Raw genomic sequence first — 26,179 nt, 5'->3', positions numbered from 1 at the left:
CTTCCCCATCCCATCTCTCCCCCTTCCCCATCCCATCTCTCCCCTCTCCCCCATCCCATCTCTCCCCCTTCCCCATCTCATCTCTCCCCCTTCCCCACCCCATCTCTCCCCTCTTCACCTATACAATCTCTCCCCCTTCCCCATCCCATCTCTCCCCTCTCCCCATCCCATCTCTCCCCCTTCCCCATCCCATCTCTCCCCTCTCCCCCATCCCATCTCTCCCCCTTCCCCATCTCATCTCTCCCCCTTCCCCACCCCATCTCTCCCCTCTTCACCTATACAATCTCTCCCCCTTCCCCATCCCATCTCTCCCCTCTCCCCCATCCCATCTCTCCCCTCTCCCCCATCCCATCTCTCCCCTTTCCCCCATCCCATCTCTCCCCTTTCCCCATCCCATCTCTCCCCCTTCCCCATCCCATCTCTCCCCTCTCCCCCATCCCATCTCTCCCCTCTCCCCCATCCCATCTCTCCCCTCTCCCCCATCCCATCTCTCCCCTTTCCCCATCTCATCTCTCCCCCTTCCCCACCCCATCTCTCCCCTCTCCCCCATCCCATCTCTCCCCTTTCCCCATCCCATCTCTCCCCTCTTCCCCACCCATCTCTCCCCTCTCCCCCATCCCATCTCTCCCCCGTTCCCCCTCCCATCTCTCCCCTCTCCCCCATCCCATCTCTCCCCCTTCCCCATCCCATCTCTCCCCTCTCCCCCATCCCATCTCTCCCCCTTCCCCATCCCATCTCTCCCCCTCCCCCATCCCATCTCCCCCATCCCATCTCTCCCCCTTCCCCATCCCATCTCTCCCCCTTCCCCATCCCATCTCTCCCCCTTCCCCATCCATCTCTCCCCCTTCCCCATCCCATCTCCCCTCCTTCCCCATCCCATCTCCCCCTTCCCCATCCCATCTCTCCCCCTTCCCCATCCCATCTCTCCCCCTTCCCCATCCCATCTCTCCCCTCTTCCCCATCCCATCTCTCCCCTCTTCCCCATCCCATCTCTCCCCTCTCCCCCATCCCATCTCTCCCCCTTCCCCATCCCATCTCTCCCCTATCCCCCATCCCATCTCTCCCCCTTCCCCATCCCATCTCTCCCCTCTTCCCCATCCCATCTCTCCCCTCTCCCCCATCCCATCTCTCCCCTCTCTCCCATCCCATCTCTCCCCTCTTCCCCATCCCATCTCTCCCCTCTTCCCCATCCCATCTCTCCCCTCTCCCCCATCCCATCTCTCCCCCTTCCCCATCCCATCTCTCCCCCTTCCCCATTCATCTCTCCCCTTCCCCATCCCATCTCTCCCCTCTCCCTCATCCCATCTCTCCCCCTTCCCCATCCCATCTCTCCCCCTTCCCCATCACATCTCTCCCCCTTCCCCATCCCATCTCTCCCCCTTCCCCATCCCATCTCACCCCCTTCCCCATCCCATCTCTCCCCCTTCCCCATTCATCTCTCCCCCATCCCATCTCTCCCCTCTCCCTCATCCCATCTCTCCCCCTTCCCCATCCCATCTCTCCCCCTTCCCCATCCCATCTCTCCCCCTTCCCCATCCCATCTCTCCCCCTTCCCCATCCAATCTCTCCCCTTTCCCCATCCCATCTCTTCCCCATCCCATCTCTCCCCCTTCCCCATTCATCTCTCCCCCTTCCCCATCCCATCTCTCCCCTCTCCCCCATCCCATCTCTCCCCCTTCCCCATCCCATCTCTCCCCCTTCCCCGTCCCATCTCTCCTCCTTCCCATCTCTCCCCCTTCCCCATCCCATCTCTCCCTCTCTCCCATCCCATCTCTCCCCCTTCCCCATCCATCTCTCCCCCTTCCCCGTCCCATCTCTCCTCCTTCCCATCTCTCCCCCTTCCCCATCCCATCTCTCCCTCTCTCCCATCCCATCTCTCCCCCTTCCCCATCCCATCTCTCCCCCTTCCCCATCCCATCTCTCCCCCTTCCCCATCCCATCTCTCCCCCTTCCCCATCCCATCTCTCCCCCTTCCCCATCCCATCTCTCCCCTTCCCCATCCCATCTCTCCCCCACATCCCACATCCCATCTCTCCCCCTTCCCCATCCCATCTCTCCCCCTTCCCCATCCCATCTCTCCCCCTTCCCCATCCCATCTCTCCCCTCTCTCCCATCCCATCTCTCCCCCTTCCCCATCTCATCTCTCACACTTCCCCATCCCATCTCTCCCCCTTCCCCATCCCATCTCTCCCCTTCCCCATCCCATCTCTCCCCTCTCCCCCATCCCATCTCTCCCCCTTCCCCATCCCATCTCTCCCCCTTCCCCATCCCATCTCTCCCCCTTCCCCATCCAATCTCTCCCCTTTCCCCATCCCATCTCTTCCCCAACCCATCTCTCCCCCTTCCCCATTCATCTCTCCCCCTTCCCCATCCCATCTCTCCCTCTCCCCCATCCCATCTCTCCCCCCCTTCCCCATCCCATCTCTCCCCCTTCCCCATCCCATCTCTCCCCCTTCCCCATCCCATCTCTCCCCTTCCCCATCCCATCTCTCCCCTCTCCCACATCCCATCTCTCCCCCTTCCCCATCCCATCTCTCCCCCTTCCCCATCCCATCTCTCCCATCCCATCTCTCCCCCTTCCCCATCTCATCTCTCACACTTCCCCATCCCATCTCTCCCCCTTCCCCATCCCATCTCTCCCCTTCCCCATCCCATCTCTCCCCTCTCCCCCATCCCATCTCTCCCCCTTCCCCATCCCATCTCTCCCCCTTCCCCATCCCATCTCTCCCCTCTCTCCCATCCCATCTCTCCCCCTTCCCCATCTCATCTCTCACACTTCCCCATCCCATCTCTCCCCCTTCCCCATCCCATCTCTCCCCTTCCCCATCCCATCTCTCCCCTCTCCCCCATCCCATCTCTCCCCCTTCCCCATTCCATCTCTCCCCCTTCCCCATCCCATCTCTCCCCCTTCCCCATCCCATCTCTCCCCCTTCCCCATCCATCTCTCCCCCTTCCCCATCCCATCTCTCCCCTCTCCCCCATCCCATCTCTCCCCCTTCCCCATCCCATCTCTCCCCCTTACCCATCCCATCTCTCCCCCTTCCCCATCCCATCTCTCCCCTTCCCCATCCCATCTCTCCCCCTTCCCCATCCCATCTCTCCCCCTTCCCCATCCCATCTCCCCCTTCCCCATCCCATCTCTCCCTCTCTCCCATCCCATCTCTCCCCCTTCCCCATCTCATCTCTCACACTTCCCCATCCCATCTCTCCCCTTCCCCATCCCATCTCTCCCCCATCCCATCTCTCCCCCTTCCCCATCCCATCTCTCCCCCTTCCCCATCCCATCTCTCCCCCTTCCCCATCCCATCTCTCCCCCTTCCCCATCCCATCTCTCCCCCTTCCCCATCCCATCTCTCCCCCTTCCCCATCCCATCTCTCCCCTTCCCCATCCCATCTCTCCCCTCTCCCCCATCCCATCTCTCCCCCTTCCCCATTCCATCTCTCCCCCTTCCCCATCCCATCTCTCCCCCTTCCCCATCCCATCTCTCCCCCTTCCCCATCCATCTCTCCCCTTCCCCATCCCATCTCTCCCCTCTCCCCCATCCCATCTCTCCCCCTTCCCCATCCCATCTCTCCCCCTTACCCATCCCATCTCTCCCCCTTCCCCATCCCATCTCTCCCCTTCCCCATCCCATCTCTCCCCCATCCCATCTCTCCCCCTTCCCCATCCCATCTCTCCCCCTTCCCCATCCCATCTCTCCCCCTTCCCCATCCCATCTCTCCCCCTTCCCCATCCCATCTCTCCCCCTTCCCCATCCCATCTCTCCCCTTCCCCATCCCATCTCTCCCCCATCCCATCTCTCCCCCTTCCCCATCCCATCTCTCCCCCTTCCCCATCCCATCTCTCCCCCTTCCCCATCCCATCTCTCCCCCTTCCCCATCCATCTCTCCCCCTTCCCCATCCCATCTCTCCCCTCTCCCCCATCCCATCTCTCCCCCTTCCCCCATCCCATCTCTCCCCCTTCCCCATCCCATCTCTCCCCCTTCCCCATCCCATCTCTCCCCTTCCCCATCCCATCTCTCCCTCTCCCCCATCCCATCTCTCCCCCTTCCCCATCCCATCTCTCCCCTCTCCCCATCCCATCTCTCCCCCTTCCCCATCCCATCTCTCCCCCTTCCCCATCCCATCTCTCCCCTCTCCCCTTCCCATCTCTCCCCCTTCCCCATCTCATCTCTCCCCCTTCCCCACCCCATCTCTCCCTCTCCCCCATCCAATCTCTCCCCCTTCCCCATCCCATCTCTCCCCTCTCCCCTTCCCATCTCTCCCCCTTCCCCATCTCATCTCTCCCCCTTCCCCACCCCATCTCTCCCCTCTCCCCCATCCCATCTCTCCCCCTTCCCCATCTCATCTCTCCCCCTTCCCCATCTCATCTCTCCCCCTTCCCCATCCCATCTCTCCCCCATCCCCATCCCATCTCTCCCCCTTCCCCATCCCATCTCTCCCTCTCCCCCATCCCATCTCTCCCCCTTCCCCATCTCATCTCTCCCCCTTCCCCATCCCATCTCTCCCCCTTCCCCATCCCATCTCTCCCCCTTCCCCATCCCATCTCTCCCCCTTCCCCATCCCATCTCTCCCCCTTCCCCATCCCATCTCTCCCCTCTCTCCCATCCCATCTCTCCCCCTTCCCCATCCCATCTCTCCCTTCCCCATCCCATCTCTCCCCCTTCCCCATCCCATCTCTCCCCCTTCCCCATCCCATCTCTCCCCCTTCCCCATCCCATCTCTCCCCCTTCCCCATCCCATCTCTCCCCCTTCCCCATCCCATCTCTCCCCCTTCCCCATCCCATCTCTCCCCCTTCCCCATCTCATCTCTCCCCCTTCCCCATCCCATCTCTCCCCCTTCCCCATCCCATCTCTCCCCCTTCCCCATCCCATCTCTCCCTCTCCCCCATCCCATTTCTCCCCCTTCCCCATCTCATCTCTCCCCCTTCCCCATCCCATCTCTCCCCCTTCCCCATCCCATCTCTCCCCCTTCCCCATCCCATCTCTCCCCCTTCCCCATCCCATCCCATCTCTCCCCTCTCCCCCATCCCATCTCTCCCCCTTCCCCATCTCATCTCTCCCCCTTCCCCATCCCATCTCTCCCCCTTCCCCATCCCATCTCTCCCCCTCCCCCATCCCATCTCTCCCCCTTCCCCACCCATCTCTCCCCCTTCCCCATCCCATCTCTCCCCCTTCCCCATCCCATCTCTCCCCTCTCCCCCATCCCATCTCTCCCCCTTCCCCATCCCATCTCTCCCCTCTCTCCCATCCCATCTCTCCCCCTTCCCCACCCATCTCTCCCCCTTCCCCATCCCATCTCTCCCCTCTCCCCCATCCCATCACATCTCTCCCATCCCATCTCCCCCATTCCCCATCCCATCTCTCCCCTCTCCCCCATCCCATCTCTCCCCTCTCCCCCATCCCATCTCTCCCCTTTCCCCCTCCCATCTCTCCCCCTTCCCCATCCCATCTCTCCCATCTCCCCCATCCCATCTCTCCCCTTCCCCATCCCATCTCACCCCCTTCCCCATCCCATCTCTCCCCCTTCCCCATTCATCTCTCCCCCTTCCCCATCCCATCTCTCCCTCTCCCTCATCCCATCTCTCCCCCTTCCCCATCCCATCTCTCCCCCTTCCCCATCCCATCTCTCCCCCTTCCCCATCCCATCTCTCCCCCTTCCCCATCCAATCTCTCCCCTTTCCCCATCCCATCTCTTCCCCATCCCATCTCTCCCCTTCCCCATTCATCTCTCCCCCTTCCCCATCCCATCTCTCCCCTCTCCCCCATCCCATCTCTCCCCCTTCCCCATCCCATCTCTCCCCCTTCCCCGTCCCATCTCTCCTCCTTCCCATCTCTCCCCCTTCCCCATCCCATCTCTCCCTCTCTCCCATCCCATCTCTCCCCCTTCCCCATCCATCTCTCCCCTTCCCCATCCCATCTCTCCCCTCTCCCCCATCCCATCTCTCCCCCTTCCCCATCCCATCTCTCCCCCTTCCCCATCCCATCTCTCCCCCTTCCCCATCCCATCTCTCCCCCTTCCCCATCCCATCTCTCCCCCTTCCCCATCCCATCTCTCCCCTCTCCCACATCCCATCTCTCCCCCTTCCCCATCCCATCTCTCCCCCTTCCCCATCCCATCTCTCCCCCTTCCCCATCCCATCTCTCCCTCTCTCCCATCCCATCTCTCCCCCTTCCCCATCTCATCTCTCACACTTCCCCATCCCATCTCTCCCCCTTCCCCATCCCATCTCTCCCCTTCCCCATCCCATCTCTCCCCTCTCCCCCATCCCATCTCTCCCCCTTCCCCATCCCATCTCTCCCCCTTCCCCATCCCATCTCTCCCCCTTCCCCATCCAATCTCTCCCCTTTCCCCATCCCATATCTTCCCCATCCCATCTCTCCCCATTCCCCATTCATCTCTCCCCCTTCCCCATCCCATCTCTCCCCTCTCCCCCATCCCATCTCTCCCCCTTCCCCATCCCATCTCTCCCCCTTCCCCATCCCATCTCTCCCCCTTCCCCATCCCATCTCTCCCCTTCCCCATCCCATCTCTCCCCCTCTCCCACATCCCATCTCTCCCCCTTCCCCATCCCATCTCTCCCCCTTCCCCATCCCATCTCTCCCCCTTCCCCATCCCATCTCTCCCTCTCTCCCATCCCATCTCTCCCCCTTCCCCATCTCATCTCTCACACTTCCCCATCCCATCTCTCCCCCTTCCCCATCCCATCTCTCCCCTTCCCCATCCCATCTCTCCCCTCTCCCCCATCCCATCTCTCCCCCTTCCCCATCCCATCTCTCCCCCTTCCCCATCCCATCTCTCCCTCTCTCCCATCCCATCTCTCCCCCTTCCCCATCTCATCTCTCACACTTCCCCATCCCATCTCTCCCCCTTCCCCATCCCATCTCTCCCCTTCCCCATCCCATCTCTCCCCTCTCCCCCATCCCATCTCTCCCCCTTCCCCATTCCATCTCTCCCCCTTCCCCATCCCATCTCTCCCCCTTCCCCATCCCATCTCTCCCCCTTCCCCATCCATCTCTCCCCCTTCCCCATCCCATCTCTCCCCTCTCCCCCATCCCATCTCTCCCCCTTCCCCATCCCATCTCTCCCCCTTACCCATCCCATCTCTCCCCCTTCCCCATCCCATCTCTCCCCTTCCCCATCCCATCTCTCCCCCATCCCATCTCTCCCCCTTCCCCATCCCATCTCTCCCCCTTCCCCATCCCATCTCTCCCCCTTCCCCATCCCATCTCTCCCCCTTCCCCATCCCATCTCTCCCCCTTCCCCATCCATCTCTCCCCCTTCCCCATCCCATCTCTCCCCTCTCCCCCATCCCATCTCTCCCCCTTCCCCCATCCCATCTCTCCCCTTCCCCATCCCATCTCTCCCCCTTCCCCATCCCATCTCTCCCCCTTCCCCATCCCATCTCTCCCCTTCCCCATCCCATCTCTCCCCTCTCCCCCATCCCATCTCTCCCCCTTCCCCATCCCATCTCTCCCCTTCCCCATCCCATCTCTCCCCCTTCCCCATCCCATCTCTCCCCTTCCCCATCCCATCTCTCCCCTCTCCCCCATCCCATCTCTCCCCCTTCCCCATCCCATCTCTCCCCCTTCCCCATCCCATCTCTCCCCCTTCCCCATCCATCTCTCCCCCTTCCCCATCCCATCTCTCCCCTCTCCCCCATCCCATCTCTCCCCCTTCCCCCATCCCATCTCTCCCCCTTCCCCATCCCATCTCTCCCCCTTCCCCATCCCATCTCTCCCCCTTCCCCATCCCATCTCTCCCCTTCCCCATCCCATCTCTCCCCTCTCCCCCATCCCATCTCTCCCCCTTCCCCATCCCATCTCTCCCCCTTCCCCATCCCATCTCTCCCCTCTCCCCTTCCCATCTCTCCCCCTTCCCCATCTCATCTCTCCCCCTTCCCCACCCCATCTCTCCCCTCTCCCCATCCCATCTCTCCCCCTTCCCCATCCCATCTCTCCCCTCTCCCCTTCCCATCTCTCCCCTTCCCCATCTCATCTCTCCCCCTTCCCCACCCCATCTCTCCCCTCTCCCCCATCCCATCTCTCCCCCTTCCCCATCTCATCTCTCCCCCTTCCCCATCCCATCTCTCCCCCTTCCCCATCCCATCTCTCCCCCTTCCCCATCCCATCTCTCCCCTCTCCCCCATCCCATCTCTCCCCCTTCCCCATCTCATCTCTCCCCCTTCCCCATCCCATCTCTCCCCCTTCCCCATCCCATCTCTCCCCCTTCCCCATCCCATCTCTCCCCCTTCCCCATCCCATCTCTCCCCCTTCCCCATCCCATCTCTCCCCCTTCCCCATCCCATCTCTCCCCCTTCCCCATCCCATCTCTCCCCCTTCCCCATCCCATCTCTCCCCCTTCCCCATCTCATCTCTCCCCCTTCCCCATCCCATCTCTCCCCCTTCCCCATCCCATCTCTCCCCCTTCCCCATCCCATCTCTCCCCTCTCCCCCATCCCATTTCTCCCCCTTCCCCATCTCATCTCTCCCCCTTCCCCATCCCATCTCTCCCCCTTCCCCATCCCATCTCTCCCCCTTCCCCATCCCATCTCTCCCCCTTCCCCATCCCATCCCATCTCTCCCCTCTCCCCCATCCCATCTCTCCCCCTTCCCCATCTCATCTCTCCCCCTTCCCCATCCCATCTCTCCCCCTTCCCCATCCCATCTCTCCCCCTTCCCCATCCCATCTCTCCCCCTTCCCCATCCCATCTCTCCCCCTTCCCCATCCCATCTCTCCCCCTTCCCCATCCCATCTCTCCCCCTCTCCCCATCCCATCTCTCCCCCTTCCCCATCCCATCTCTCCCCTCTCTCCCATCCCATCTCTCCCCCTTCCCCACCCATCTCTCCCCCTTCCCCATCCCATCTCTCCCCTCTCCCCCATCCCATCACATCTCTCCCATCCCATCTCCCCCATTCCCCATCCCATCTCTCCCCTCTCCCCCATCCCATCTCTCCCCTCTCCCCCATCCCATCTCTCCCCTTTCCCCCTCCCATCTCTCCCCCTTCCCCATCCCATCTCTCCCATCTCCCCCATCCCATCTCTCCCCTTCCCCATCCCATCTCTCCCCTCTCCCCCATCCCATCACATCTCTCCCCTCTCCCCCTTCTCCATCTCTCCCCTCTCCCCCATCCCATCTCTCCCTCTCCCCCATCCCATCTCTCCCCTTTCCCCCTCCCATCTCTCCCCCTTCCCCATCCCATCTCTCCCATCTCCCCCATCCCATCTCTCCCCTTCCCCATCCCATCTCTCCCCTCTCCCCCATCCCATCACATCTCTCCCCTCTCCCCCTTCTCCATCTCTCCCCTCTCCCCCATCCCATCTCTCCCCTCTCCCCCATCCCATCTCTCCCCTCTCCCCCATCCCATCTATCCCCTTTCCCCATCCCATCTCTCCCCCTTCCCATCTCTCCCCCTTCCCCATCCCATCTCTCCCCTCTCCCCCATCCCATCTCTCCCCTCTCCCCCATCCCATCTCTCCCCTCTCCCCCATCCCATCTCTCCCCCTTCCCCATCCCATCTCTCCCCCTTCCCCATCCCATCTCTTCCCTTTCCCCATCCCATCTCTCCCCCTTCCCCACCCCATCTCTCCCCCTTCCCCATCCCATCTCTCCCCCTTCCCCATCCCATCTCTCCCATATCCCCCATCCCATCTCTCCCCCTTCCCCATCCCATCTCTCCCCTTTCCCCATCCCATCTCTCCCCCTTCCCATCTCTCCCCCTTCCCCATCCCATCTCTCCCCCTTCCCCATCCCATCTCTCCCCTCTCCCCCATCCCATCTCTCCCCTCTCCCCCATCCCATCTCTCCCCTCTCCCCCATCCCATCTCTCCCCCTTCCCCATCCCATCTCTCCCCCTTCCCCATCCCATCTCTCCCCCTTCCCCACCCCATCTCTCCCCCTTCCCCATCCCATCTCTCCCCCTTCCCTATCCCATCTCTTCCCTTTCCCCATCCCATCTCTCCCCCTTCCCCACCCCATCTCTCCCCCTTCCCCATCCCATCTCTCCCCCTTCCCCATCCCATCTCTCCCATCTCCCCCATCCCATCTCTCCCCCTTCCCCATCCCATCTCTCCCCCTTCCCCATCCCATCTCTTCCCTTTCCCCATCCCATCTCTCCCCTCTCCCCCATCCCATCACTCCCCTCTCCCCCATCCCATCTCTCCCCTCTCCCCCATCCCATCTCTCCCCCTTCCCCATCCCATCTCTCCCATCTCCCCCATCCCATATCTCCCCCATCCCATCTCTCCCCCTTCCCCATCCCATCTCTCCCTTTCCCCATCCCATCTCTCCCCCTTCCCCATCCCATCTCTCCCCCTTCCCCATCACATCTCTTCCCTCTCCCCCATCCCATCTCTCCCCCTTCCCCATCCCATCTCTCCCCCTTCCCCATCCCATCTCTCCCCCTTCCCCATCCCATCTCTCCCCCTTCCCCATCCCATCTCTCCCCTCTCTCCCATCTCATCTCTCCCCCTTCCCCATCCATCTCTCCCCCTTCCCCATCCCATCTCTCCCCTCTCCCCCATCCCATCTCTCCCCCTTCCCCATCCCATCTCTCCCCCTTCCCCATCCCATCTCTCCCCCTTCCCCATCCCATCTCTCCCCTTCCCCATCCCATCTCTCCCCTCTCCCCACCCCATCTCACCCCCTTCTCCATCTCTCCCCCGTCACCCATCCAATCTCTCCCCTCTTCCCCACCCCATTTCTCCCGTCTCCCCTTTCTCTTCCTTCTTCCCCATCTCTCCCCCTTCTCCATCTCTCCCCTCTTCACCCCTCTCCCCTTCTCTATCTCTCCCCTTATCGCCACCATCTCTCCCCTCTTCCCCCTTATCCCCCCTTCTCCATCCCTTCCCCCTTATCTCCCCCTTCTCCATCTCTCCCCTCTCCCCCGTTCTCTGTCCGCCACATTTCCTCTACCGTTGTGGCTCTAATGGTGTCTCCTTACTTACGGATCTCACATCCTTTTATCTCTGCAGACATACTTCAACGATAATATCCTCACCCTGATCCGGACGCTGGTGACTGGGGGAGCCACCCCAGAGCTAGAGGCTCTACTGGCTGAGGAGAACGCCCTGCAAGGGGGCTACAGCACGCCACAGACACTGGCCAACCGAGACAGGTGTCGTGTTGCCCAACTGGCCCTGTACGATGGGCCCTTTGCTGACTTGGGGGTAAGCGAATGTTTAAATGGAGCTGACAGGTTTTGGCACTCGACAGCAGCACCCATCCCACCTGCTTGGCTCCTTGCGGCACTTAATACAAAGTGAAGAACAGAGAACACGCAAAGGGTGCTCTGCTTAGGAGGAGGAAGGAGGGTTCTGGAGTGTGTGTTAATGTTAGAGCTGGGTGATATGGAAAAAAATCCATATTGTGGTAAATTGACACATTTTTTGCTATAACAATAAATCAGAGATAAATAATAATACATTATTTTGGGGGAGGTGCTAGAGCTGGGCGATATGGACAAAAAGTAATATCGCGATAACAACAAATACATCATTTATTTTATTCTATGGACAGTTACTTAACAAGCAGCAGGGCTCTAGAATAGTTTTTCCCCAGTGCCAAATAAGACAGCTGAGATGGTAGCCTATGATTCAAAAAGTCAGCTATTTCATCTAACATATCCAGGAAATGCATGATTGATATTTTGATCTGCAACCTCCAGAATTATCAGATTTTATTTTCATTTTTCGTTTTTCATTTCTCGTCAGAGAATTTCCCGACGTCTTTATGCTTATTGACCTGTAGGCTGTATTATGGGAACTCAAAACCCTTAGCTAGAATTATTAGGCTAATTGATTCATCTGTCAGTAGATGTAGCTCATGTCCTTTAAAGACTTTCCAGCGCTAGGATACAGGCCTATTCACTGCAAATGACGCTCTCTGGCCCGCGATGCAACAAAACCTTACTACACTAAAGCCTACTCCCGTTGTAAAGTGGTGCCATGAAGTCAATGTTAAGAGGTGAGAAATACATGATCTACTCCCAGAAGGCTGGTACTCTCCTCTCTGTAACTAGAACAACAGTAGTTACTTTGAAAATTGTATTTTTCCTACAATAGGATTTTGAGCAACGGCCATATGCTTGTGCTTGTCAGAATGCGTCTCTCCCTCCTCCATGCACACAGTGTGGAGAGGGATGGAGAGTCAGCTGTCGACAGTGAAACGGTGACAGGCATATACTTGCAGAGCAGGAATCAACATAATGCATAGGCTATTACTGTTGACCAAATAATGGTTCTAGAACAATCTACAGGAATGTTGTGTAGCCAAATCACCTAAAATTACCGACGTAAGCAAAATGCTTTGGTAAGAGGAAGGCGGTGTCGGTAATTTCTGTTTTTTCGTCCCAGCATTGCTGTGTGTGTTCTGGAATGAAGAAGGTCTCTCCCCCCAATACACACAGCAGGATGTATCCAGGGCGCTGCAGTTTGACATTTAAAAAAACCTGGATTATTTTGTAATTTAGACAAATTATTGCACTTTATAAGCCAACACACCCTGATGTTGTTTTTGATTTGCCATTTGTTGTTTTCCAGGATGGTGGTTGCTATGGAGATTTGTTCTGTAAAGCATTGAAGACATACAACATGTTGTGCTTCGGAATCTACAGATTGAGAGACGCTCACCTTGCCACACCTAGCCAGTGTACCAAACGGTGAGACAGTCCGTGTTACATCCACCCGTCTCACTATCAGCTGTTTCCCATTATAATATTAGCAGTTATGTGATTATATTATACTGTTTATCGTAGACACTTATGTGATTAGATAACTCTACAAACTAGATGCATTTTGACTTCATGCCTCTACCACGGAAACATTTTTACTTTAAATAAATCTGCTTAGAAATCTTGTAACTGATTAGTTTTCAACCACGCCCCATTAGCTTTCTGTGATGTATTTGTTTTGATAAACTGAGTGGTTCGAGCCCTGAATGCTGATTGGCTGTATGACAAGGTTTTCTTTATGCTCTAATTACGTTGGTAAGCAGAAAGTCTTCAGACCCCTTCACCTCTTCCACATGTTGTTACGTTACAGCCGTATTCTAAAATGGATTAAATAAAACATCTCCGTCATCAATCTACACATAATACCCCATAATGACGAAGTGAAAACTGGTTTTATAACTTTTTGCAAATGTATTAAAAATAAAAACATCTCAAATACATAAATATTCAGGCCCTTTGCTATGATTCTTGAAATTGAGCTCAGGTGCATCCTGTTTCCATTGATCATCCTTGAGATGTTTCTACAACTTGATTGGAGTCCACCTGTGGAAAGGTACACACCTGTCTATATAAGGTCCCACAATGACAGTGCATGCCAGAGCAAAAACCAAGCCATGAGGTCGAAGGAATTGTCCGTAGAGCTCCGAGACAGGATTGTGTCGAGGCACAGATCTGGAGATGGGTACCAAAACATTTCTGCAGCATTGAAGGTCCCCAAGAACACAGTGGCCTCCATCATTCCTAAATTGAAGAAGTTTGCAACCACCAAGACTCTTCCTAGAGCTGGCCACCCTGCCAAACTGAGCAATCGGGGGAGAAGGGCCTTGGTCAGGGAGGTGATAAGAACCCGTTGGTCACTCTGACAGAGCTCCAGAGTACCTTTGTGGAGATGGGAGAACCTTCCAGAAGGACAACCATCTTTGCAGCACTCCACCAATCAGGCCTTTATGGTAGAGTGGCCAGACGGAACCCACTCGTCAGTAAATGGCACATGACAGCCCGCTTGGAATTTGCCAAAAGGCACCTAAAGGACTCTCAAGACCATGAGAAACAAGATTCTCTGGTCTGATGAAATCAAAATTGAACTCTTTGGCCTTAAAGCCAAGCGTCACGTCTGGAGGAAACCTGGCACCATCCGTACCGTGAAGCATGGTGGTGGCAGCTTCTTGCTGTGGGGATGTTTTCATCAACAGGTACTGGGAGACTAGTCAGGATCGAGGGAAAGATGAACGGAGCAAAGTACAGAGAGATCCTTGAAGAAAACCTGCTCCAGAGTTCTCAGGACCTCAGACTGGGACGAAGGTTCACCTTCCAACAGGAAAACAACTCTAAGCACACAGGAGTCTTTGAATGTCCTTGAGTGGCCCAGCCAGAGCCTGGACTTGAACCCGATCGAACATCTCTGGAGAGACCTATAAATAGCTGTGCAGCGACGCTCCCCATTCAACTTGACAGAGTTTGAGAGGATCTCCAGAGAAGAATGGGAGAAACTCCCCAAATACAGGTGTGCCGAGCTTGTAATGTCATACCCACGAAGAGTCGAGGCTGTAATCGCTAAATATGCAAAAAAATAAAAAAAAAGTTTTTTCTTTGGCATTTGTGTGTAGATTGAGGAGGAAAAAGGTTGATTTAATACATTTTAGAATAAGGCTGTAACGTAACAAAATGTGGAAAAAGTCAAGGTATCTGAATACTTTCTGAATGCACTGTACCATGGCCAAGGGCTGTATTCAGGCACTCTGCATTACGTTGAGCCTAAGAACAGCCCTGAGCCGGGGTATATTGGCCATATACACCCACTCCCCCTCCCCTGGCCTTATTGCTTAATTATACATTGACTAATCAGCACTGTTCTGTTTTCTACCAACTCCTATCCTTTCCTTTATACAGGTATGTGATTACCAACCCTCCGTATGAGTTTGAGTTGGTCCCCACAGACCTGATCTTCTGTCTGATGCAGTTTGACCACAACGCGGGCCAGTCTCGGACCAGCCTTTCCCACAGCTCCCACTCCTCCCATTCCTCCAGCAAAAAGAGCTCGTCCGTCCACTCCATCCCCACCACCAACCGCCAGAACCGCAGCAGCAAGGCTCGGGAGGCTGGCCACAAACAGAAGTAAGTGGGGGAGGTGTATGTGTGTGTGTGTGTGTGTGTGTGTGTGTGTGTGTGTGTGTGTGTGTGTGTGTGTGTGTGTGTGTGTGTGTGTGTGTGTGTGTGTGTGTGTGTGTGTGTGTGTGTGTGTGTGTGTGTGTGTGTGTGTGTGTGTGTGTGTGTGTGTGTCTGTGTGTCTGTGTAGTATGTGTTCCCAAAAATTTCCTGTGGGTGTTGTGTCTATGTAGAGTTGTGGCCAAAAGGTGTGTGTGTGTCACTGTTTGGGTCAGTTATCTCTGTCTGTATGTTTATTGGGGTTTGGGTTTTGTTTCTGAGATTTTGTGCTCAATGTCAACGTCATGTTTGTGCAATGTTTGCTCCATAACCATCAGCATGTGGTCCTTGCTCTGACATCTCTGCCTGCCTCCATAGCTACTGTACCATGATCTAATCAATGGAACTAAGGGGAAACTTTGATGTGCATTGTTTTCACCGACAAACTGTCTTAAAAATTCCTTCGACCTCATTGAACCTAAGCATTATTTTAAGAACGCAAAATATCCCCGAAAGATGACAAGGAACATAGGTCTTTCTATAACAATCATAAGTTGTCTTTGTACCAGGCCGGTGACAGGCGTGGCAGGCATTTTGTCTCGATAAGACACAGTACAGTGCACTCGGGAAAGTATTCAGACCCCTTAACCTGTTGCGTCGCACAATCCCGGATCCGGGATTCTATTTATAGCCTCAAGCTCTTAGCATAACGCAACGTTAACTATTCATGAAAATTGCAAATGAAATGAAATAAATATATTTGCTCTCAAGCTTAGACTTTTGTTAACAACACTGTCATCTCAGATTTTCAAAATATGCTTTTCAACCATAGCTAAACAAGCATTTGTGTAAGAGTATTGATTGCTAACATAGCTATAAGCCTAGAATTCAGCCAGCAACATTTTCACAAAAACAAGAAAATAATTCAAATAAAATCATTTACCTTTGAAGAACTTCAGATGTTTTCAATGAGGAGACTCTCAGTTAGATAGCAAATGTTCAGTTTTTCAAAAAAATATTATTTGTGTAGGACAAATCGCTCCGTTTTGTTCACGTTTGGCTATGAAAAAAACCTGTATACAGTTATAGCCTCAAGCTCATTAGCATAATGTAACGTTAACGATTTCTGAAAATCGCAAATAAAATGAAAATAATGCACCTGCTCTAAAGCTTAGCCTTTTCTTAACAACACTGTCATCTCAGATTTTCAAAATATGCTTTTGAACCATCGCTATTCACTAATTTGTGTAAGAGTATGCTAAGCTAGCTTAGCATTTTGAGTAGCATTTAGCACGCAACATTTTCACAAAAACCAGATAACCAAATAAATAAAATCATTTACCTTTGAAGAGCTTCGGATGTTTTCAATGAGGAGACTCTCAGTTACATAGCAAATGTTCAGTTTTTCCTGAAAGCATCTTTGTGTAGGAGAAATCGCTCCGTTTTGTACATCACATTTGGCTACCGAAACGAACCGAAAATTCAGTCACCAACAGCGTCAAACTTTTTCCGAATTAACTCCATAATATCGACCGAAACATGGCAAACGTTGTTTGGAATCAATCCTCAAGGTGTTTTTTCACATATCTCTTCATTGATATATCGTTCGTGGAAGCCTGCTTTCTTCTCTGAATTCCATGGAAAAATACTTGCAGCTGAGGTTTGCGCACCAATTTCGGTGCAGGACACCGGGCGGACACCTGGTAAATGTGGTCTCTTATGGTCAATCTTCCAATGATATGCCTACAAATACGTCACAATGCTGCAGACACCTTGGGGAAACGACAGAAAGGCCAGACTCATTCCTTTCGCATTCACAGCCATATAAGAAGACAATGGAAAACGGAGCCTCAAAAATCCTGCTCATTTCCTGGATGCCGTTTCATCTTGGTTTTGCCTGTAGCTCACGTTCTAGGGCACGCACAGAAAATATCTTTGCAGTTCTGGAAACGTCAGAGTGTTTTCTTTCCAAAGCTACCAATTATATGCATAGTCGAGCATCTTTTTGTGACAAAATATTGCACTTAAAACGGGAACGTCTTTTTATCCAAAAATGATATAGCGCCCCTAGAGTTTCAAGAGGTTAAACTTTTTCCACATTTTGTTACGTTACAGCCTTATTCTAAAATGAATTTAATTGTTTTTTCCCCCTCATCAATCTACACACACTACCCCATAATGACAAACTAAAACTGGTTGTTTAGACATTTTGCTCATTTAAAAAAAACACAAAACTGAAATATTACATTTGCATACATATTCAGACCCTTTACTCAGTACTTTGTTGAAGCACATTTGGCAGTGATTACAGCCTCGAGTCTTCTTGGGTATGACGCTACAAGCTTGGCACACCTGTATTTGGGGAGTTTCTCCCATTCTTCTCAGTAGATCCTCTCAAGCTCTGCTAGGTTGGATGGGGAGTGCTGCTGCACAGCTATTTTCAGGTCTCTCCAGAGATGTTCGAATGTGTTCAAGTCCGGGCTCTGGCTGGGCCACTTAAGGACATTCAGAGACTTGTCCCGAAGCCATCCCTGCGTTGTCTTGGCTGTGTGCTTAGGGTCATTGTTCTGTTGGAAGGTGAACCTTCACTCCAGTCTGGGGTTCTGAGCAATCTGGAGGAGGTTTTCATCAATGATCTCTCTGTACTTTGCTCTGTTCATCTTTCCCTCGATCCTGACTAGTCTCCCAGTTCGTGCTGCTGAAAAACATCCCAACAGCATGATGCTGTCACCACCATGCTTCACCATAGGGATGGTGCCAGGTTTCCTCCAGACATGATGCTTGGCATTCAGGCAAAGAGTTCAATCTTAGTTTCATCAGACCAGAGAATCTTGTTTTTGATGATCTGAGTGTCCTTTAGGTGGCCTTTTGGTAAACTCCAAGTGGGCTGTCATGTGCCTTTTACTGAGGAGTGGCTTCCGTCTGGCCAGGAAGAGTCTTGGTTGTTCCAAACTTCTTCCTTTTAAGAATGATGGAGGCCACTGTGGTCTTGGACCTTCAATGCTGTAGACATTTTTTGGAATCCTTCCCCAGATCTGTGCCTCGACACAGTCCTGTCTCTGAGCTCTATGGACAATTCAGTCGACCTTGGTTTTTGCTCTGACAGGCACTGTCAACTATGGGATCCTATATAGACAAGTGTGTTCTTTTCCAAATCATGTCCAAGCAATTTAATTTATCACAGGTGGACTCCGTTCAAGTTCTAGAAACATCTCAAGGATGAGCCATGGAAACAGCTGAGCTGAGCTCAGAACTTCGAGTCTCATAGCAAAGGGTCTGAATACTTATGTAAATAAGTTATTTCTGTTATTAATATTTAATATATTTGCAAAAAATGATAAAAACCTGTTTTGGCTTTGTCATTATGGGGTATTATGTGTAGATTGAGGATTTGATTTGATCCATTTTAGAGTAAAGCTGTATCATAACAAAATGTGGAAAAGTGAAGAGGTCTGAATATGTTCTAAATGCACTGTACAGTATGTTTTACTTTGTCTCATATTGGTATAGCCTGCTTATTTGTTAGTGTACGTTCCAACAGCATGCCATGGTTATGGATTGAATGTAACATGATTTATGTAGGCTAAACATTTGACCCAACATGACCACATTTTGGCCAGAGAAGCTGATGTTCCAGATGATTGTCCATGAATGATAAACGCCATTAAACCATCTATGTTGACATCTATCTGGTTATTGTGTCTGTTCTGAGACATGGCATGTCCATGGTCCTAGTTCTCCATCTCAAATGCTTATTTTTTAGTTCTGTTTTCAATTTGGATGTGTTTTGCATAATATAATATATAATTTAAGTTATATTAAATGATAAGGAAGTAATAATTGTAAAATGACCCAGAGAATATGATTTTGATGGTAAGAAAAAACATCATGCTACTAAGTGCTCCCTAAACAGTGATAGATCATTTATCAATGTCCATTCTTAAGCTTAAAGACAACAGACCAATTGAAATGTCTTAGTGTCATTTTAAATGTCCCTTAGCATTTGCCTTCAATGCTTTTCAAACATAGTGTCATCGGGAGGCGAAGTGTAGGTGTTCAGTATCTAGAAACATAAACAGGGCTAAGGGAACATCTGACAAGTAGGGTTGGGGTCAATTTAGGACGTAAACTGAAATAGCATTTTACATTTTGTCAATGAGGCCTTGAATACGTTAGAAAATAGCCATAGTTGTCAGTGTTTACATACCGTAGAGAACAGCAAGAGATCCAGTCAGGTCAGTGATTGTGTTTGAGACGTGTTATTTGCCTTGTATAGACTGTAATACCTCACTTACTTAGATTACCTACTTCTCTTTCTGAAGTGCAACAAGGATGAATAGAATGAGCCAAGGTATGCAAGTTAACGATTCTGCATGTCCTACTATTACAATAGCAACCTTTACGTGGGGTTCTAATCATAACTTTGTCCCTGTGGCAATTGTTATGACAAGGGGAGGTTTTATAGTCTTTCTGTTATTTTCCTGTAAGGATAAGTCATCATGCCTCAGTTTAAGTTTTGCTTTTGGACAAATGGAAAGCAAAATGGCTGCCGCTGCCTCTGCCCTCTCCCTGTCATGCCCAGGACCATCTCTGCATTGGCTCTTCCTGCCTTTCTGTTTTCTCTCCTTCACACCCTAATTCACCTGATTATGCTTTTTCTTTGTTTTCTTCTGACAGTCTCTATTTTGTGTCATTTACACATTATTTATCATGTTTTTTTGTTTGCTTTATTTCAACTTGAGACAAATTGCATTGTCAGAGGATTGTGTGTTTGCACATATTTTTCCTATTGAATGTGATCAGATGTTGTTCAAGTGATAAAAATATGTTGTAATCTGTATTCTGTATAACGCTATCATCTGGAGCCACAGAGTGTTGCCTATCACACACTATATAATACAAACATGACCTGTAGACATTTGATGGCCTAAAGATCATACCTCTCGTAGAGTAGGCTTGAAACCTCCACAAATTGACATGTTTCGAACTCATAACTCTGTGGTGGTTTCAGGCGATAGACATCTTGCTTCACCTCATCAAACACTTGTGCTGTAACACACTTGCCTGAGCACTAAGTTGACTGAAATACACACACACTTACATTCACACAGACCCACATGCACACACTCCAAAGTTGAAATAACTTTACCTGGAAGGAAATGAAGTACCTGACTTGAAGCCTATGATCCCTCATGCTATATAAGGCGGCTGCTTAAACTGAGACAGGAATATATGACATGACACCGTATGGATTATTCAACACTAACACTTTGTTTCTGCCCCATCCCTCCACAGAAAGGAAATGGTTTACAGATGAACCAGACAATGCCTACCCACGGAACATTCAGATCAAGCCCATGAGCACTCACATGGCCAACCAAGTCAACCAATACAAATCCACTAGCAGTCTGATACCACCAATCAGAGAAGTTGAAGATGAATGCTGAAAACCAGGCCCGCTTGATGACTCGTGAGAAAGGAGATAAGAGATGGCGAACAGGGATGATGATGATTAATTGGTCCCCACTCATTCTACAGATCAAGGGTTTGACATAAACACCACAACTGGAAGGGGCCTCCTATGTGTATACCTGTAATGTTTTTGAAATTATTTGAAGAGTTGAAGAGAGAAGATTAAGTACTTCCTGTAATTATTTGCAATCGTTCATCACCTCTTCGTGTGACCAGACTCCATGGCTACTGTATTTTGAGGTTACTACTTGTTGTTGGAGGATGAGGGTCACGGCAGTTTGCTCATCGTTCACCACATCTCCCAAAAACGCCATTGGGGCTGACCACTCATACACCGTGTCTGTTTCTGTTCTATTTGCACTAAAACTGATCACGTTATTTTGCAACACAACGATGGGAAACATTGACATCTCCCCAAAACAACACCCATCACAGAAATGTGAACTTTTTGGTTGTCGATTCACTTTGTCATTTGAAGAGGTGTACAGATCCATTACATCACTGCTTAGGGTATGCTACTGTATGTCAACATGCTGTTGAGTAATCATCTGAATGAATGCATTCGAGTCCTGTAGATCATATTGTAAATCAGTTGTCTTGAGACTCAGAGTACTGTAAGAGATAGTTCTGGGATAAGCTGGTTGACCGTATATGGCTACATTGTACCTACATCTGTTCTGGGGACATCACAATGGCTATGGATCATAATGATGTCTTTGACCGTGTTTCAAGCTCCTATCATCGCATGGTGCCTGAGCCCTTTTATAACAATACAGCGCAGATGATCAACTTAACCTGAAAACATGAAAGGGGATGAAGGACAACCTTGTCCTATCCCTTATGTGTAAACATGAAAGGGGACGAAGGACAACCTTGTCCTATCCCTTATGTGTAAACATGAAAGGGGACGAAGGACAACCTTGTCCTATCCCTTATGTGTAAACATGAAAGGGGACGAAGGACAACCTTGGCCTATCCCTTATGTGTAAACATGAAAGGGGTGAATGGACAACTTTGTCTCGTCCCTTGTGAACACGTTAATTGAGTGAAAGGACAGCCTTGTACACATCTTGCATATGGCATGTGTGTACTGTACGTGCAGCAATGTGTCCCCTCAACAAAAACATTGGTGGAACATCTGAGTTAGTGTTAGTGTCGTCATCTCTCCATCAGTGTGTATGTGATGGTGGTTCAGCCTCTGAGGGAGCAGCATGTGGGATCAAGGCTTCAAACATGAATGACGTATAGGAACTAGCTCTGTCTGGGGGTTGCCAATCAACTAATGAACTAAGCAAACACTTTTCTTTGCTCACCATCATGCCCAATCACATCACCAATAATACACCATCTATGATTGAGCTTAATAAATGTGAACAAACATTAGCTGTGTGCCCTAAAAATGTAAGGGAAGCATTTAAGCTGAAACCTATTTAATAACAAAAGAATAAGCATATAATTTCAATATTTTTTTGTCTGTTGAGAAATTTGGAGAAACAATGCCACATATTGCGTAAAATGGGCATCAGTGGGTCCTCCTTTGACCAGCTCCACCACTGCCTGGCACAGGGTTGGTAACAGAGGCAGCAAAGAGCTTGGGTGTTCTCCGCTGCCAATCCTGATGTCATCATGACACCTCTAAACACTGTTGGTAAACATTAAGGGAAAAGCTCAATCACTGATGACGATGAAGAACGCTGGAGAATACTGCCTGTGTTCTTCATGTCATTCTGGTCAAGGCACAAGACAGTGCGTGTTAAAAATGGACCGTTTCTATTTTGTTTTTGATCCAGAGCAACCCAGACAGAGCTGCAGCCTTGGGGAGGAGAGGGTATGGTGCCACAGATGAACCAACTCAATTCTTAACCTAGATACTTTATCCATACAAATATGATTATTTTATATTCATATGATCATAATCATGTTGTACTTATTTTTACACATGACGTAGTGAGAAACACTTTGTGAAAGCAATCCATTATTATTATTAGGCCTATAATTACAGATTATTTTATTTCTAAATTAATCACTGTATTTAACATAATCATACCAAAATTATTCATATAAATTCTGAAATGCTTATAATTAGAAATGCATCATTGAGGAAGAGTAGAAGTCCCCTCTCTTATCCCTGATAAAGTATAGTAATTAAGGGCGCTATTCAATCCATATTGCAGAAGTTCAACATTACAGTTTGATTGAAATGTAAAGGCAATGTTTAGCAGAGACTGCATTCACGATAAACGCTGCATATGTCCAGTGGTGGAACAAGTACTTATTTTCATACTTGAGTGAAATTAAAGATACCTTAATAGAAAATTACTCAAGTAAAAGTGAGTCACCCAGTGAAATACTACTGTAGTAGTACTTCAAAGTATTTGTCCTTAAGTACTTTACACCACTACATATGTCGGCTCAATCGGAAATTACATTTACAGTTCTATCGCACAATCTGTAACGCTTCAGTGATACAGATTGACTAGAGCCCTAAGTCAATATTGTATAACAGATAACATAAATCTAATGAGAGTCCTAAGTCAATATTGTAGAAGAGATAACATAAATCATGTGAGAGCCCTAAGTCAATATTGTTGAAAATATATCATAAATCTTGTGAGAGCCCTAAGTCAATATTGTATAAGAGATAACATAAATCTAATGAGAGCCCTAAGTCAATAGTGTATAGGAGATAACATAAATCTAATGAGAGCCCTAAGTCAATATTGTATAAGAGATAACATAAATCTAATGAGAGCCCTAAGTCAATATTGTATAAGAGATAACATAAATCTAATGAGAGCCCTAAGTCAATAGTGTATAGGAGATAACATAAATCTAATGAGAGCCCTAAGTCAATATTGTATCGGAGATAACATAAATCTAATGAGAGCCCTAAGTCAATATTGTATTGGAGATAACATAAATCTAATGAGAGCCCTAAGTCAATATTGTATCGGAGATAACATAAATCTAATGAGAGCCCTAAGTCAATATTGTATAAGAGATAACATAAATCTAATGAGAGCCCTAAAGTCAATATTGTATAAGAGATAACATAAATCTAATGAGAGCCCTAAGTCAATATTGTATCGGAGATAACATAAATCTAATGAGAGCCCTAAGTCAATATTGTATCGGAGATAACATAAATCTAACTCTGAGCTTCTGTATCAACTGTTGAGTGCTCCTCAAAACGTAAATGGGCTTAGTTGAAGGATTTCTGTAGCTGTATTGATAAACTTTATTGTACTGCTCATTTTCATCTCTAAGCAAATACAAATATTGTTGTCTGAGACAAACATAAATGTGACGTAAACAATCACTGGGTGTAAATAATACCCAGACAGTGAGCCAATCGGAAAGGTGCATGAAGCGCCGATCTGGGGCATTTAGGCATTCGTTCTGTTCTGAGAGTAAAACTGGGTGACCTCTACTATCAATGATTGACCTAAATTAGGTCTCTTAGTAAGGAGAGATACATTGAAGTATTGTTTTGTGGGTGTCTAATGTCATTCTTCATGAATGTGCGTTTCTAACTATGTGACAGATAGTTGGAACATCATCAGATTGTTTGCATTGAACAAATAGCCATGATATTATAGACTAAGATAATGTCTTTCTAAAGACCTGTCATTCTTGACAAAAAAAGGACATATATTTGTGTCTCAATATGTTGTGTATATTCAGCCATTATATAGATTTTTGTGAAGCAAAATGTCCTGAGCTTTCTGTCTGTCTATTGGGTGTGGTGCGACTGCTCATAAACATTTTGTCCTGACGTGAACTTCTGAAGCTTTTCTGCTTACATTGTTGTCACACTTTGTAGCAAGTATAATTATTTTCAGAAAGTATGTGAGTAAAAATGTGTATATAATTGGGTTGTTAATAATATACTCGCTAGACTGAAAAACAAGGAATTAATATTTGACACTGACAATGACTTGACTTGACACATACTATTGACGAAGGACAAACTTATTGTTTTGTCATAAATGGAAAAAAATGTAAACTTGACTTGAGCAGGTTTAACAGGACCTGGTTATATGAACCATCACAGAGGTGCAGACATAAGCTGGTACCAGTTCAGCAAAGCTTATCACAGTACAGAGAGAACATACTTCATTTGTTTTCTTGTTAAAATAGTTTCTTTATCAGGGTTTACATTCCATTTTGTCAGCTCTCGTCATTTATGTCACCATAGTACTATCCATGGATTGTTTGAAACTAATTTGTGTTATTTGTTTACAGTTTGATTTTTGATTTTTGATTCAGAGGTACTTAAATAATTATCACTGTACTCAGAAATCAAATGGTACAAATCACAACCCAAACAGATGCATACTTACAGAATAATCTACCAGTGCATTTCATTACATCTGAATGTTTTTTTATTTTCAATACTTGTACCCACAATTTGTGTGACTGTTTTGACTCAAACTGGAAAATACACTGGATTGAAACCTGTTCTTACAGTAAGATTGATCTCTTTTTGGCACAAATACTCCACAAATCTATGGTACTGCTGTATACCATATAATATGTTTGTACACGTCTTTGCAATGTACGCCTCTAAAGTTAGTGTTTTGAAGTGCCATGGAAAGTGTTGTTGAACAAGCATCATTCAGTCATTCACTGGCTCACTAACTCAGAATGAGTAGAGATTGAGTTAGTTCTTCTCAGAAAGGGAAGTAAATGTGTATGTGATTTATACTGGCGTGGAGAACATCCAAGCCATCAATGCCCCCATGCCAGTATAGTGCCAGGCAGTGCTGTCGGTCAAGAGGAGGGCCCATTTCAAGACCCACTATAGCGAAAAGTGGCATTGAAAAGGAAGGAACATGGGGCAGGGACATGGGGCTCATCAAAGTATCATACATCTGTGTTGGTCGTACTGTCTGTAGCTGAAGGTACCTATCTTGTTGTTAGGAGACTGCAGGGAGAGATGTTAAACCATGTTTGTTGTGTGGTAGGTCTGAATGACTGAAGGATGCACAGAGAGCACAGGCCAGGGTGTTTCATGTGGCTCTGGAGTGTTTTAGTCCGCTTAAGATGGTCAGGACTATGAAACGTCACATCACTGTTACAGTATGTTACATATTTTTGTTTATCTATTTTGTTACTGTAAAGGATGGATAAAATAACTTATTTGCTGGAAAATGTACTAGATGTAATAAAATGTATAAAACTATGGGGGGATTTAAGTCTTAACAACACATTGAAATTGCAGGTGGCAATCTTTGTTGATTTTTTTAGGAAAAAAAGAAACTTGCAGTATTTTGTGGGGGGGGGGGCTGCCTGTCAGTTCGGGTGGAATTCAGGACATTGCTCTCACACGTCTCATATCTGATTCTTTGGCACATGGTCTACTTAGTTTGGATAGATACATGGAGGATTTGATGGTGCTGGGTAGATCTACCTGACTCTGTCAAATATAATCCGCTGATAAATATACTGTCTTGTACAAAATGTTTGTACATAAATTGTACATGGTTTCTTTTTGTATTTTCTCAAATTAAAATGGATGTATTTGTGTTCTAAAACTGGAATGTCTCCTCTCATTTCCTTCCAGCATTAGAAAATGTGTATATTCTTTACAGTGATGCATGTGAGCGTTAGATGAAAATACACCGTAGTGACAATATACTACGGTAAGCACAATCACAAGGTGTTAATATTTAATCATGAATTATTCCACAAGGGGTAATTAAGCAAATATACAGTGCATACAATAGTTAACATTAAAACAAACAACACAAAACATCTTGTTGATTAAAAGTTCTGTCTATCACAGTCTCCTCCAAGATGGTGTTCTATAGGAGCAAACTATCCTA

General features: G+C 49.4%; 1 protein-coding gene across 4 annotated transcripts in view; it reads left to right on the top strand.

Annotated features, from left to right (window-relative positions):
* The window catches only part of LOC135511172 (calcium-activated potassium channel subunit alpha-1a-like), a 383,846-nt gene extending 357,952 nt beyond the window's left edge, over positions 1-25,894 (top strand). For 2 of the 4 annotated variants that reach the window (XM_064932771.1, XM_064932770.1), the window contains 5 exons: positions 10,978-11,172; positions 12,544-12,662; positions 14,625-14,849; positions 19,202-19,230; positions 20,175-25,894. In XM_064932771.1, the coding sequence (XP_064788843.1) occupies positions 10,978-11,172; positions 12,544-12,662; positions 14,625-14,849; positions 19,202-19,230; positions 20,175-20,326 (720 nt within the window). In that variant the 3' untranslated portion in view covers positions 20,327-25,894. Of the gene's footprint in view, positions 1-10,977; positions 11,173-12,543; positions 12,663-14,624; positions 14,854-19,201; positions 19,231-20,174 lie in introns of those variants that run through there. The other 2 variants (XM_064932769.1, XM_064932772.1) reach the window with 2 other exon arrangements.
* Positions 25,895-26,179: the final 285 nt, after the last annotated feature.

The sequence above is a fragment of the Oncorhynchus masou genome, chromosome 23 (genome assembly GCF_036934945.1).
Source record: "Oncorhynchus masou masou isolate Uvic2021 chromosome 23, UVic_Omas_1.1, whole genome shotgun sequence".
Taxonomy (NCBI): Eukaryota; Metazoa; Chordata; class Actinopteri; order Salmoniformes; family Salmonidae; genus Oncorhynchus; species Oncorhynchus masou.
The sequence above is the reverse complement of the archived record's forward strand: the minus strand, read 5'-3'. Positions and strand labels throughout refer to the sequence as shown.